This window comes from Teleopsis dalmanni, chromosome 1 (genome assembly GCF_002237135.1).
Source record: "Teleopsis dalmanni isolate 2A chromosome 1, ASM223713v2, whole genome shotgun sequence".
Classification (NCBI taxonomy): domain Eukaryota; kingdom Metazoa; phylum Arthropoda; class Insecta; order Diptera; family Diopsidae; genus Teleopsis; species Teleopsis dalmanni.
In genome coordinates this window covers 203,456,619-203,472,041 of record NC_051846.1, presented here as the reverse complement: position 1 = coordinate 203,472,041, position 15,423 = coordinate 203,456,619, and the positions used below count along the sequence as shown (strand labels likewise).

General features: G+C 29.9%; 1 protein-coding gene across 1 annotated transcript; it reads right to left on the bottom strand.

Moving 5' to 3' along the window:
- Window positions 1–7,558: 7,558 nt before the first annotated feature.
- Window positions 7,559–9,284, bottom strand: LOC119671442. Its single transcript, XM_038082071.1, has 4 exons — window positions 8,642–9,284; window positions 8,361–8,591; window positions 8,087–8,294; window positions 7,559–8,027 (listed from the first exon to the last, which is right to left on the bottom strand). The coding sequence occupies exons 1-4, from the start codon at window positions 9,198–9,200 to the stop codon at window positions 7,628–7,630; spliced, it is 1,398 nt and encodes a 465-aa protein (XP_037937999.1). The 5' UTR covers window positions 9,201–9,284; the 3' UTR covers window positions 7,559–7,627.
- Window positions 9,285–15,423: the final 6,139 nt, after the last annotated feature.

The following is a 15,423-nucleotide window of genomic DNA, read 5'->3' as shown; positions in this document are numbered from 1 at the left end:
AACCGATAGATTAATAACTCATCAACTACAGAATTGTCTAAAAATAAGAATAGGACCTTCTGTTTAAACGAAAATATGAGAGAAAGGTTTCAAACGATAGATTAACAACTCACCAACTACAGAACTGTCCACAAACAAGAATGGTGCGGACTCTTTATGATAAGACTAATCTAATCGACTGATCTTAAAACTCAAATGGAACAAACTCGTGAAACTCACTCTTACCGCAATTTTAAGGCCATCATTTAACGATGAGTGGTTTAAGTAGCTTTTTAAAATTTGTTTGCATTCTCAAGTACTGCCGGCATGTCAATTGTTTCCCACACTTAAGTGCTAAAAGAAAACTATCTTTCCATTCTCATAAAATTGCACAAATAAACAGATTTGTTTATAGTCGTGCTAAAGATTGCTCTAACAGTTGCTACATTTTGGAAAATTATTTTTGGATTTTATTAAATTTATTTTTATACAAAACACTTATCGGAACCGTAAAATGTAATAATTGACCTTAACAAATCACGCTCTTTTCAAAATTGATGAATAAAGAGTAAAAATGTTGAAGAAAATTTAAAAAAAATACAATTTCTAAATATAAATATACTTTTTCATTTATCATATTAAAAGTCAACATATACTTATATATATATAAATAAAAAAAATTAAATAATATAAAACTAAAATAAAATAATAAATAATAATTATAAAAAATATATAAATTAAAATAATAAATTTAAATAAATAATAATAATTCTTAACATTAATACCAGGTTCAAAAAAGCAATCAATAATATAAGAACTACAGTCAAACTTCCATAACTCGAAGTGCCATTTTGCAAAGAAAAGGTTCGAAGAAATCGAGTTAAAGAATTTTTTTGTAATTGTATGTAATTTGCTCTCTAAACCCTGTTGCACTCTAAGAATGTGACCACCAAAGGAGTGGAGCTCTGTGACTATAGCAGATGTTTTAGCTATTCGAATAATAAGTATAATATTATTAAAGTACGTGATATGCTTTTTATGTATATATTAAAAAAAATTTAGATCCATATCAAATCCTGGTTTTTCGAAAATTTTTTTGTCATTTTTGTCTATCTCTTACTACCACAGTGCAATCTGTGATAACTTCTCAATTCACTCTTCCAAAGCTCAGACATAGTAAAGACATACGTTAGAAAGCCGCGACCTAGTGGGGCCAGCAAAATTTTTTTAAGTTCTATATAAATTAATTTTTTTTACAATAATTCGCAAACAGGATTAAAGATTAATTTTATGCACAAAGGATATGTTTAAGTCGAAGTGCTTTCTAGCTTATTATATTATAATAATAATAAAAGTAGTATTCCCGGTTTTGCATAATGGTCTTTATAACCCAGTAGTATAATAACAAGTTATCTAGGTATTTCATGACCTTCTAGGGTACCAATGTCACTGCTGGTTTTATTCCAGAGAAGTGATTGTGATATCATGTTTGAGTTTTCTTAATTTGTGACTAAGCCATGTCCATTCTCTTCTCTTTGATAAATAAATAATAAAATTGTTTAATGAATTTTTGAATATTGCAATTTTTAAAGGATATATGTAGCTTTAAAATTAGATATCATCAACTTCATGAACACAAGACATTTTATATTCAATAGTTAATATTTTTGATGGAAAATTATATATCTTTCAATGACTACTACTTCAATGAGCACTACAAAAAGCAGACAAATGGAAAGGAAGGTAATATCATTTCCTATATAAAGTATTTTCATGCACTTCCTACTGCATTTGTTTGAATTTTTTACTAATTAGATTTAAAAATATTTTGTAAAAATATATATTGTATATGATGAATAATATTAGAGATAAATAAATTAAATATTCTTTAAAACTTTTATAATGAATCTAAGATATTAAGTTAAATATTACCTAAAATATATGTTAGGGTTAACGTTAAGATACTTTGGTGAATTACGTTTACAACTCGTACTCGTATATTGTGAAACTAATTTTTATATTTAAATATTTGAAATATTTTATGAAATTCAAAAATTTCATATTTTTTACCCCAAATAAATTGTTGCATGCTTTGTACTAAAACATGCAACAGAAATTCACGTGCACTTTTTAGTCAAAATGCGGGTCATGTTTGTTCCCTCGTATGTGCTGACAATTTCAAGTTGCACAACATTTGCATAAAAAACTAATACACAACACTGGATTTATTGCTGTATATCCACAAAAAGTCAAAACTAGTGTAACATAGTTATTTATTGTACTTTCAGAAAGCTACATAATCCAAGAGCAGAAATAAATAATTAAATAGTCTCATTAGTATATCCCTTTGATCTAAGTACTCGTATTTACCGGAACTGTAGTGATGGATTAGTGTTGTAGCTTTTAATGGCTTGGTTTATTACTTTACATTTAATTAAAGTTCACTTACTTAAATAATTATTTACAATAGTGATATGTCTGGTTTGTACGGACTAAAAACAATCACCCTTGTATTTACTTCCACAATTTGGCAATAACATAGGAAGTCTTCTTCTCTTAATTAATGACTAATAAATGTTAAATTTAATTATACTTTCTTGTTCATATATAACACATTAGGTATATATTACCCTAAAAGGAATCTCATATTCTTTTAGTAGGTTGTAGGATAGAGTATTAATATCTTAATAGGGCAAGTCCAGAATAATTTAACGTGATTTCCTGCCGTGTAGACTTAACATCACGGTGTTCTTCACAGACGTATCGGTATATTGCGCCGATGAACGCCCCATTGAAACTTCAGGGAACTCCACCAGTGCCAATAAATAAATGTGTATAAGACATAACTTCCACCTTGGTTTGTTGCGAGGCCCATCTAAACCGATAGTGAATACGCAACTCCACACCGAATTAATAAATATTCTCCTCTCGTAAGTTTGGGTATTAAACACAGCTACTGAACCCCGTTTCGTTGCGAGCTACTGAACCCCGTAATACTAGTTATTGCCATCTCTGGTCAAATGTCGCAGGCTGGGACAACACCTACTACCATGCACACTTCTTATACAAGTGTCGGCATGGCACCGGGATTTTAGTCGCCTCTTACGACAGACATGCCTACCGCTGGAATATTCTAACCCCTTCACTGCAAGTGGATCTTAATAGGGCAGTGGTTTATTCAAAGTTCATATCGTCAAAGTGGTTTTGGTTTGTGGTGCTATCCACCGCTTGTATACGCTATGGGACTAGGTGTTTTATTTTAAAATTATTGTACCTTCATTGTGCTCAAAAAAAAAAATGAAATACAAAACGGTTTTAATGTATATATTTTTTTTTGCTTTTTCCAAACCGTAGCTTTTAGTTTTCTTTATTCAACCAATTTTTAACGGTGCGATGGTGAGAGTTCAAGGTAAACACACTTTCCGGTAACAATAAGTATCTTTTTTTACCATTATACAAATTATAGAATTGAAGTTACGTGCAGAAAAATACCGCAACACATACAAAAGATGAAAGTCACACAACTTTTGTTGCTGAATAAAAAATCAATTTAGGCCCGGCGCCAGTCCGCCAGTCTGCCAGTCCGACGTTGTCTGCATCTTTATTGTTTACGTGTTGAGCGGATTTGGTTTCAACTTTTTTGTTTATTGGCAAAAATTGTGGGCAAAACGAAATCGAGTGCATTTCGTGAAATAGGAAAATTCTAAATAGAAAATCACAGAATAATTTATTAAATAATTTTTCATAATTTTCAAATATTGTTGGCCTGTTTTTTGATTTACACAAAATGTGCAAATGCTTAAAAATTGCCCGCACACCTTGGCGTATACGTAACGTGAAAATGAAAATTAACTACGCAGCAATTTTCAAACTTTGTGATGATTTCCTTATGACTACGTTTCCATGGAAATTGGAAAAGAAAGCCTACAGCATGCAAGCCATAATTTTTCTTCATTGTTAAAATATGAAGTTTGCTTATTTGAAATACGAGTGTGATTACAGTTATGAAGTTTTTCTCATTTCCTTCCGTTTCAAATATTTTGCTTCATTGCGCCTTTTTTAACGTTTCTTACGTGACTGTCGTTCTCTGATGTTAGTACTTTTTTGCTTCACTGGAAAGTTATAAATTTTACTCTATTTCTTCTCATGTGTAAACAAAGTTGGCCCATATGTTCAGAACAAGTAAACAAGATGTATTGGGTTAAAGGAACATTACAACACATTCAGTAAAATGGTGCAGTAGAAATAGATTTAATCCTTTTATGCCTTTCTATTTTAAAGAAGATTAAATGATTATGATTGTTAGTCAAACTTTAATTTTGTTCTAACTTCAAATTTATTTTTTTCATTTTGAAAAAGATACTGCTGATATAAACCTAATCATATTCTATTGCTGCAATTTAAATAACAATAAAATTAAAAACAAAATTTAAATATTTTCTTAATACCCTTTCAAAAAAACTTACTTAATATTTTATAAAAATGAGAGAAAGACGTTACTTTTTCTTCAATTTATTGATATTTCAACATAAAAATTTGTAGCTGAAATAATACGTAAGTATCTCTATTCCCCACAGTGGCGAAGTGAGACTTTAACACGTAGGGTGTCATAATAATTTTGAAGTATATAGCATAAATATGTTCTTAAATGAATGGCCAGTTCCTTATTTTTATTATTATGTTGAGGCTAGTTGAGTCAATGCACTTGAGCACTTTTACTTTCTATTAACAGCGAGGTTTCTGCATAACCCCACTCTACGGATTACTATTTATCACTCCATCAGACTAAGCAATAATTGTCCTCAGATCTGCATATTCCCCGAGGAGACTCGGGGACCATTATACTTAGTTTACTTTAAAATTAGTTCTACTGTTAACTCACAAATAAATAAAATACATTCAATATAGATACATTACTTATTAAAGCGCTTTAAATTTATAAATAGATTTAACTAGCTTGCTAGAGTCTATCAAAGTTCTTTCAACAACATTCAATAACTTTACCATAACCCCTAAGTTACTACTGTAGAAGATATTAGGTATACTATTGCTCACGTATAGTTACGAATCGTCGGTTCTCAGTAAATAGCTCTTTGACTCTCTAGCGGCGATCGAGAAAAAAGGTTTGCAGAGAATGTTGATCCCTTATATAAAACAATATGATTTCGGACACTAACCACTACCAACAGTTTGGAAAAGTACATCTAAATCTAGTTAGAAGCATATATAGTGATATAAATAAAATTAAGTAGGCTAGAACGAGCGGGCACCTAGCTCACATAAGTAAATCCGTTTATGTTACGTTTCATGATAAAGGCCTGTAAAGTATATCTGTGTCGAAGCATAATGTAGACCAAGATGATCAAGGTGTAAGTAAAGTATGTAGACTGGCAATCGAAATCGATGGAGAGAATCTCTCCATAGATTTTGCAGTTCAATAATTCATGAATTTCGAAAAAGTTAATATGCATGTAATTTAGTGGAAATGGTTTAAAATCTTTTGCTAAATTTAAATGTGAATTTAACTATTTAATTAATAGATGTGGTATTTTATATTTTAGAAATTTCCATTTGGGTTAGACTTGATAACAAAAATAAAATCTGCTTGAAATGGAAATTTTAGATATATGAGCTAATAATGCTTTTGTCAGGTTATGTTCCCAATTTAGACGATATAAGCTTGACGTTATTAGAATGCTAAAGTTTATTTAAGCGAAAAATTCTTTGTAATTGTGTTTTAACAATGTGTGCAAGACTAAATGCAAGTGTCTACTATATGCTCAGCCCTGATCTTCATTTTATCATTATAGTAAAACGACTCGATGGATGTCTATTTTCTTTAGCATATATCCGTCTGCAACATTGCTACAATCGCCCTTCTATTTTTCTTTCCCTTACTGTATAGCTTGCATTACTTTTTCTCTGTCTTCTGAGGATAAGGATTGTTTTTTCTTGAGTATAGTAAGCCACCTACACAATAAAGTAACACTCCATAACATAATATCCGATGTTTCTTATAAAAACCATTTCACTAATTCGTTTATTTTTCCTCTAGACTACTAGGGAAGATGATATTTTTTAGATATATACTTAAAATCTTTTCAAAACGTTAACTTGAAAGGTGTGGGTTGTGGGTACAGTTGGTTTTGTGGGTTGAAATGTCACATTGAGGTCTTGGGCACATTCCATCTACAAAAATAAATAACACCGGCGAACTCAAATTGCTTTGACGGCAACTCTTTATTTGTATTGCGGTAGTCACTTAAGAGTAACACTAACGTACCACTAAACTTTCAATTTATTTCAAATTAGAAATTTGCTTGGGGCAAATAAATTCCTAATTGAAATCCGTACATATGCAGTATCAATCTGTAAATGTGTGGTTTTTGTTTTAATTGCTTCTTATGAACTGTGCATGAGGCATCATAAAACGACGTGAATCTATGGTAAATACATTTCAATGTTTAAAAAACACATTTTTTTATTTCGTATTAGAAATCGTTTCATTAAATAATTTGAATAGCTTGAGTTTCTTAGTTCTTTTATATTGCGAATTTTTTTTTTTTATATTAAATACTTTTCTGCTTAATAAACTTAATCTATACAAAGAAATGACTGGCCATTAAGTTGGTATTATTTTATGCGAAATGTTTTGAAAACGTTTTGGGAAAGGTGTTTCACCAAGGTGAATTTAACCATAAAGTTGCTTAAATCTGTTGTTTATTGCCTTCTTAGTTCATCAGTATTTTTTGGAATAATTTCCACAATTAGAAAAAAAACATGATTCTTTTTGTTATTTCTGAATGTATTATTCTGATTATTCCTATATAATTTATATTATAAAATATGTTATTGGTTTATTTCATCTGACTTTTGAATATACCATAAATGTGCTAATGGCTGTAATATTGTAATTAGCTCTAATAATTATTGATTTACTTTGTGTGGATATACACAATATAGAACATCACAAATAACTTATGTGAACGGGAGAAACAAAATCTATTTGAACACTGGAAAGCTGAAACAGGTACGCGGCAGTCAAAAAGATTCACCGATTCTGAACACATGAAAGTTGACGCTAACGATATTAAAATCTACACTGAACTTCTTACAGGACACTGTAGACTTAATTACCACGTAAAGAATGTAGGTGCGAATATTTCTATCGACTCAATCATGACATAACCTATGCAACTGCCGAGCGGCGGCAAGACGTAGAATCGATTACCCTGGAAGTGAGATCTTAGTCCCAAAGCAAATAGGAAAAATTAAGCCCACAGCCATTACGAGATTTATAAATAGTCTACAATTGTTTTAGTTGGGCCTTTAGGCGCACAATAGATTTTTTAGAACGGTGTGCATTATTCAAAGTATATTATTTAATAATAATAATTATATAGAACATGATGTAGCAGAATTTGTTGGTTATTATGACAGCGAAATTTTAATGCACTACTATTAATGCCTACTATTATAATAACATAAAATATACTAACTAATGTTGTATACGTTATGTTGTATACATAATAATTTTTTATAAATTTTATATAATTATATTATGTTATATTATATTACGTTTTCGATTGTTTGACAAATTTGTTGTTTATTACACTTTCTACTTATGGGTGATACTTAAGGATTAATTCTATTCAGCATACATTGCATCATCATAACTTTGAAGTGTTATATCACGACTATTATCTTCAATCCAAAATATTGCTTTGCGATATTTCCATTTTCTTATAACAGGCAAAACAGCATAGCCTTTGCCTTGCAATAAATTTAAGAATGGCTTAAAAATTTCCTCCGACTTTAATTTTGCAAACACATATATTGTTCTTTTATGCATTTCAAAATCACCCAGTTGTAGAAAAACAGTTTTAGTTGCCTCAAATATAACCCCAGCTTTCTCGAACTGTTGATGTTGCCATAGAATTTTGCCAAACTCAAGTAATGCTTTCCCATGTAAATGCGAAAAATTGAATTTCTTCATTAGTAGTAGGCATTCCTCAAACTTTTCTTCATAACTTTCAAGTTTATCTAATCTAAAAATAAACAAATAAATTTTGAAAAATAGTTCATACAATTTAGCAAAAGTACATACTCTCCGTCGCAGATTGCATCGTATAAACTTATCTTACAGAATAGTATTTTAACTTGATCTGTATCTTCATCGTTGATTGTTTTTGGGAAATAAGGTTTCATATTTGTAATATGGGTAAATGCGGTTTCAAAGTCCCTGTTACCTAATAAAATTTCTACGAGTGTTAAACGTGCGTCCAAAAAAAGATATAAGTTGTTTTTTATGCCTCCTGCAATAGCATTTTATATAATTATTTATTTATACCATGAGATCAACATTTTTGAAAAAATCTTACTCTCTGCTATTGTTAATATTGCTTTTCTTGCATAATCAATCGCTTCTTCGGAATTTGTTTTCTGCACCACTTTACTGTATTTAATTAACATTATAGTTAAACGTTCCCCCGTTGCCTGGTGTAATGTGTAACGCTCACTCAAACCTATTGATCCCTCAGTTCCCCAATCTTGTGACCTTGTCAACATTTCTGTCTTTTCAAAATATTGAATTGCAGTTAGGTCCCCTCTACCTAAAATAAGAATTTATTGTATTAAATGATTATAAGAAATTTCATATTACCTGTATCCTGTAAAAACTTGGCAAGCGAGAAGTAAATACGTGCTATACTCTCGATCCCTTCAAAATATACGTGAACGTTATCCACAATTGTACAAAGTTGATCTTTATTTGATTTTGCATTGGCAATATATTTATCGCAGTGCTCCGCTATAAAGAGAAATGATTCGCCTACTATTACCTCATGTGAACGTTCATACGGTTCTAGTAATTTAATGGTGCAATACAGTAAATGAAAGCATTCACTATATGAGCCACAAAGTTCCTTTACACTTAGCTCTTCAGCGGCTTTGATGTTATTAAATATTTTAACTAAAAGTTCCTCATTTCTGATTAAAGGTGAATATGTATTTATTTTTTTAAGTAATTCCTTTTCCTTTCTAATAATCGCCTCGAAACCGCTAGCACACTTTGTGCAGCCCGACTCATATAGTTCGATTAAGAGAGCTTGAGCAAGTGGCACCACCTTACGTCTAGCTTCAACATATGTCAAAGGCTTGACATTGGCTAAGATTTTCTGCTTATCTAAATGGGTGTATGCAGACTTAGTGTTTGAATACATTTTGCCAAAAATTGCTTTCGTTACAAAAGTATAAAAATAAAAACGCGTATAAAAATAGCAAAAATGCAAATGTATAAAAATACAAATAAGTAAACAAAATAAAAAAGTGGAAACAATATTAAAAAAAATAAATAAAAAATACTAATTAATTAATAATATTATATACAGTAAACAATTTGACATTTTTTTATTAAAACTCACAGGTTACTTTTTAATTAATTGAATTATTGGCTGACCATACAGCTGTTTCGAGTATTGCCAAATAGCCATCATCAGTGGTCTTGGAAATAATTTCTGTATTTAATTATTCGTAAATAATTTTTTTTTGAGACTACAAGTACCAAGAATCGAACTCGTGCCCTGCCAAATTTGAAGTTTAGAGTCAGCGCTCCTTAACCAATTGATCCAAAGCTGCACTTGAATTTTATGTTCGCACATTTTTCTGGAGTTTTGTTGTGAAAGTTTTATTAACAAATTCACTTGTTGTGTTTATATTAGAATGAAATCATAAACCAGCTATAGAATAATTCCATTAATTATTAATATATTTTTATATATAATTGTTAAATTTCAATACTATTCTGTTTGTTTTTTATTATTATTAATAAATACATTTCTATACAATAAATGGTATACTTTCGCTGGTTTCCTTCACTTTCGTTAGAAGCGGACAGTTTCTCTATTTTTAAGGCAGTGCACGTGGCTCGAACGTCAAACATGTTGTGTTTATGTTCGTTGCTTCGAGCAGCTGATTTTTAATCATAAACAAATTTCACACTTTTCCTTACAACGTCATCGTTAGGCGAGGCGGCGGGTACAAAAATTTGCTTGAATCTGTTAAACGGAAAATTTCGTGCAAAAGATTTTCTCAGTCAATGCGTTGACATCGTTGCGTGCAGAAGCATTTGCCGCGAAGAAAAACGCGTAGAAGTAAGGAAAACTGCGGTGTGCGGTCAATATTCGGCGTGTTTCCATGAAGACTAACGCAACGAGTTGTGGGATAAAATTCATATAATTCTACTAAATTAAAAAAAAAACAATTAACATCAATTAAAAAAATTTCTAAAAGTTAATTATAAAAATTTAAAATAATTAAATTTAATTTATAATAAAATATATTTATATTTAATATAGTCTTCTATTCATTTCACATATACAGCTTTCTATATACATATATAAAAATTAAACTAATGCAAAATAAAATAATAAAAGAATAAAAATATATTACTAAAAATTTAATTTAAATAAAGTACTTAATGTAATAAAATTGTGTACAAAATAAAAATAAATTTAATAAAAAAGTTAAATATTTGAACGAATTAAATCGATATAATCATATGCTACAGCGTTCAGCAATTTTACTAAGTTATGGCGTTTAGATTAATAGTTTTGTTACTCATACGACATGGCAAGAATTTTGTAGAAAATTTATAAAAATATCAATCAGTAAAAAAAAATGATAAATGATAATAAAACGTGAAACGTGAAGTAAGATATTTACACAAGGAAGGGCTTCAGAAATAATTTTCTGTCATATCAAAAGTGTGCAAATCCAATGAGATCCGCGGAAATAAGTTACTAATTTAATGTTAACAAATTTAATAATATAAATTAAAATATTGCTAAAGCAACAACAATGTTAGAATTTGATTCTTCAGATGAAGCCAATACTGAGCTTTTAGAGAAACTAAAACATTTAGATGTACGCCCAGAAACAGTGGAGAGTGGTGGCATTTGTGGTAAAAGTTGTTGGAAATCATTAAAATGGAAGTCTGCGCTAGGTCATGTAGGTCTGTTGGTCTCATTATCAATATATTGTGGTGTAGGGGGCTTGGTAAGTTTGTTAAATAAATTAATTAAAATTATTTTTAAATTAATATGTAATAGTGTAAAAGTATGTGTTTTAAAAATTCGCTGCTTCACTTTATTGTAATTAGGTTGAAGGTCTTTTGACTTTGTATAGTTCTATAACATATATTGGTTCTATACAATATAAAAACAACTATTTAATAATATATAATATCATAAACCAATTTACTCAATTGCAATCAACTATTGCTATAAATCTGGAGAATTCAATTTTTTTTGTATAGTAATTTGTGCTGAAGAGTGTTAAGAGTCTCTACGTTTGTATTGGATATTCATAGATAAATATTATTAAAGAGCAGTTTATCTGAAATGGTTATTCTCTTTTTTAAAATATTAAATCTATTTCATTTGGAATGGTTATTCTCTTCAAAAGATCATAGAACATAAAATGAAAATGATAAAGAATTTCTTTCTTTTTGGTAGGATGCAACTATAATAAAGAATATTATAAGGGGTGTTCGTTTTAATAATGTGCTACCCAACAGGCCAGAAATCAGTTATGACTACCTTTACTCTGAGCACATTACTTGTATATCTGCTTATCAGCAATAATATTTGTTTAAGATTATCTTTAGGTCGAAAAGTTTCAAAAAATATTTGAAAATTTCAAGTATTTCAAAAAATATCGACTGTTTACTGCTTTGAGAAACTTAACCGCGTCTGCAATTGTGATGATTAAACTGCTGTTCACTTACACGAATTTTACAAGCGAAAAACAGTTGACGAATTTTTCTTTAGCAGTAAACGAAATAATTTTTAGAGAGAAATTGTCATATAAAAGAATTATATTAACATTTCCAAAAGACCTACAGTTCACTTGTAGTATTATTGCCCAACTAAGTAAGTAAGTAATACATATAAGTGTATTACTTACTTACTTAGTTGGGCATTACAGACGTGAGTCGTCCTTCGTCGCGTCGATTAGCCTCCGCCAGTCAGCTCGATTAGTAGCTTGCTGTCGCCAGTTGGTATTACCGAGTGTCCCAAATCGTTAGTCACCTAGTCCATTCACCGAAGATGCGAACGTCCTCTACTGCGGTTTCCATCTGCGGGTACCAAATCAAACACCCTTCTAGCCAGAGCACTTTCTTCCAATCGCACGACATGACAGAGCCAGCGAAGCCGCTGAATGTATAAGTGTACTAATAGTATTAATAAAATTAAAATTGTTGGTTACACATTTCGATATACTATATATTTGGCATTTCAATTTTAAAATTTTCTTGCTTGCTTTGCAATATTTTAGTATTATTTAGAATTTGTCTAAAAATTTTGTTTTTAGTATTACATAAACCACTTGCAATATCACAGTTTTATAAGCTTTTATAATAGACAGATTTATATTAAAATAGTTTCAGTTATATTTGTTGTAAAATTATTCGTTAAAATTTCAAACGATTTTTTTTGCTAATAATTTCATCTGCTTAAATTTAGTACTTGAAATCCTTTGTAAGATAACATAACTTGAAAGATCAGCCGGTCGATAATGTTTCTAACATAGCGATCTAACATAACATTGCACTGTTAAGGCAAGCTTGGCATATAACATTTTCCAGACTCACTAAATAACAGCGTTCATTTGTTTCTTTATATTTATTTATGATAAGAGTAAGAGATTTTTAATTTATATCTTATATTTCAAATAATAATATTTTATTAACTTATATTTGTTATTTTTATACTTCACTATTTTCCGAAAAACCTCTTTATTAACTCATACCATTTTAAAATTTATTATTATAACTTATTATTATAAGTATTGCTTTAGTCTGTCTGAACGTCTATTACAATATAAAATTCTAATCATCCACAGCTGTTCTAAATTACTTGTTCACTTCAAGGAATATTATTTAATATTATTTTTATTATTTTTGCAATATATTTTTATCCGATTTAATAAAAAAATTTAATAACCAAATGTTTTCACTCAAAATAAATTCTACTAATTACATCCACAATATAAAGCAAGTGATGAATGTTTTTTAATTTAATTTTATTGTGTTCTATTTATGATTTCAAAAGCGGTCAAAGACATTGGGCTGCCTGCTTCAAGACGAGTTAATCTTGTTAAAGTGCTAAAATGATTAATTTGCAGTTCATTTGTTCTATTTTTTTTTTTTTGATGTACACAAATCAATCGCACGTCAAAACAAGCAAACGATTTTCATATGAAAGTTCATATAATAATTTAATTTTAAGTGCAAACAAATTTTATTTCAAAAATATAAAAATCACGTTTAGTATAAGGAAATTTAGTTTTAAGAATTTTACCAGATGTTAACATGCAGCTAGGCATATAGCTAAGCATATGAAAATATACTCTCAGGAATTAAAGTAGTCAAAATACAAAAAAAAAAATCGAAATGTTTATTTTGCTAAGTTGAAGGACTTTCTCAAATAATTATCCATGTCATTAAATTTTGTTACTTTTTCAAATCAAAGAAATTCTTTATTTTATAATAAAAAGAAGGTTGTGTATCTAAAAAAAATTTAGATAGTTCTGAATATTTTGTGCATAAAATTTAAATGCGGTAAATGTGTACAAATGATTTTAAATGCCACGATTAATTGTTTTTTTTTTGTTTTTTTAAGTGAATTTGAAGTTAATATAATTAATAAACATAAATTGATATTATTTCGTCTTATTAAAAAATTTATTTTCATACTACTAGTATATTATGTTGAGGCTAATTGAGTCAGTGCACATTTACTCTTTATTAACAGCGACGTTTCTTCATAACCTCTCTATACGCCTTGACTACTCCTTATTGTTTAACACCTCATCAGATTAAGCAAAAATTGACCCCAGATCTACATACCTCCCTGAGGCGCCTGTAACCGTTCTGAGATTCGACAACGCGGTGCTGGTAAGCCTGCTCTATCCTTTATGTATTTTTTGATTGGATCCATCTTAAGGTCCCTGTGGATGTCATTTGTTCTAATGTACCATGGTACCTTGGAAAGTCTTCTCAGACCCTAGCTTTGTGCAATGTTTAGCTGGCGTATTATAGTGTTTGAGGCTTTGCTAAACACTACACATCCATATAGAAGTGACGGTCGAATTATTTGGTTATCCTATTCTTTTTATTGAGATTTTCATATTTGCATAGTAGTTGGAGGTGATGAAGAATTTTGGCACATATGTATAATTCTTTTCAATTGAACATGTTTAAACCATGTGAATCGTTTGTTCACCGTGACGCCTAGATATTTAATGCTATATATCTCCCACTCTCACTTTCCACTTACGCGTCGTAATAAACAGACTAAGGCTCTGTTGTTGTTAACTGTTGAAATCACGTCATTGCAGCGCATTGCCTTCGTTGCAATATAACCTAAATATATTTGAATTTTTTTATTCATTCATTCTTAAAGTAAAACTTTTTAATCTGAAGTTCAAATTTACACCTATGCTTCAGAGAAAATAATTTTCTAAAGTTTATTTTTATAGTCTGCAATACAAATCACAGCAAACGGAAATTGCTCTAACTACTTAAAGGATATCTCAACATGACATTGACAAGCATTTAATCAGGTTACTTGCGATTTCAGAAAAAAAGTCAGGTGTCGCAGTAAACCATTCACATAATCGTTGCAATGCGTGCGATATTGTACTTCTAGAAGATTACCTGCAACGATGGAATACTGTAATGTCGACTTTAAAAGCATTTGTTTAGCAATGGGTAATGCATATATTGTATGCAAAAAAAAAATATTAAATCAAAAACACGTGAATACTACATATATGAAGAAATTGCTTTTTTATATTTGTAAACGTTTAAAGAACACATTAAAAAAATATATTTAAGCCACCACAGAACAATAATATTGTATATAAGAATTATGCGTGCTGCACAGTGGCCTAGTGTAGTTCGAGAGCTACAGGGTCTATCATTTCTCGAGTGCCAAACGCAACAATAGCCTGTAATACGATTATGTTTTATATGTCACATATTATATGTTATATATACAGAGGTAACAAACAGTTATGCTTTAGCTATTTAGAGTATCACTCGCGATATCAATATTGTATATAAAAATTACACTTCATGCAAAGTGGCCTAGCGAGGTTGGAGAGCTATAGGATCTATCAGACCTCGAGTGCCGCTCTTTGAAGGGCAGCAAATGGTTTATAGTACGAATATATTCTACATGTTATATGATTCTAATATACACAGAAAAACTATGCTTTCCCAGATGCTAGTGAAGCTCGTGGCGCCACTGCTCCAGCAATTGTGACAAGCGTGTATAATTCCAATAGCTTTCTAAGCCTTTTTTTATTAAAAAATTTGCATTTACATATAATATATATATATAAATATATATATTGTTAAATAAACATTATTTACTACAA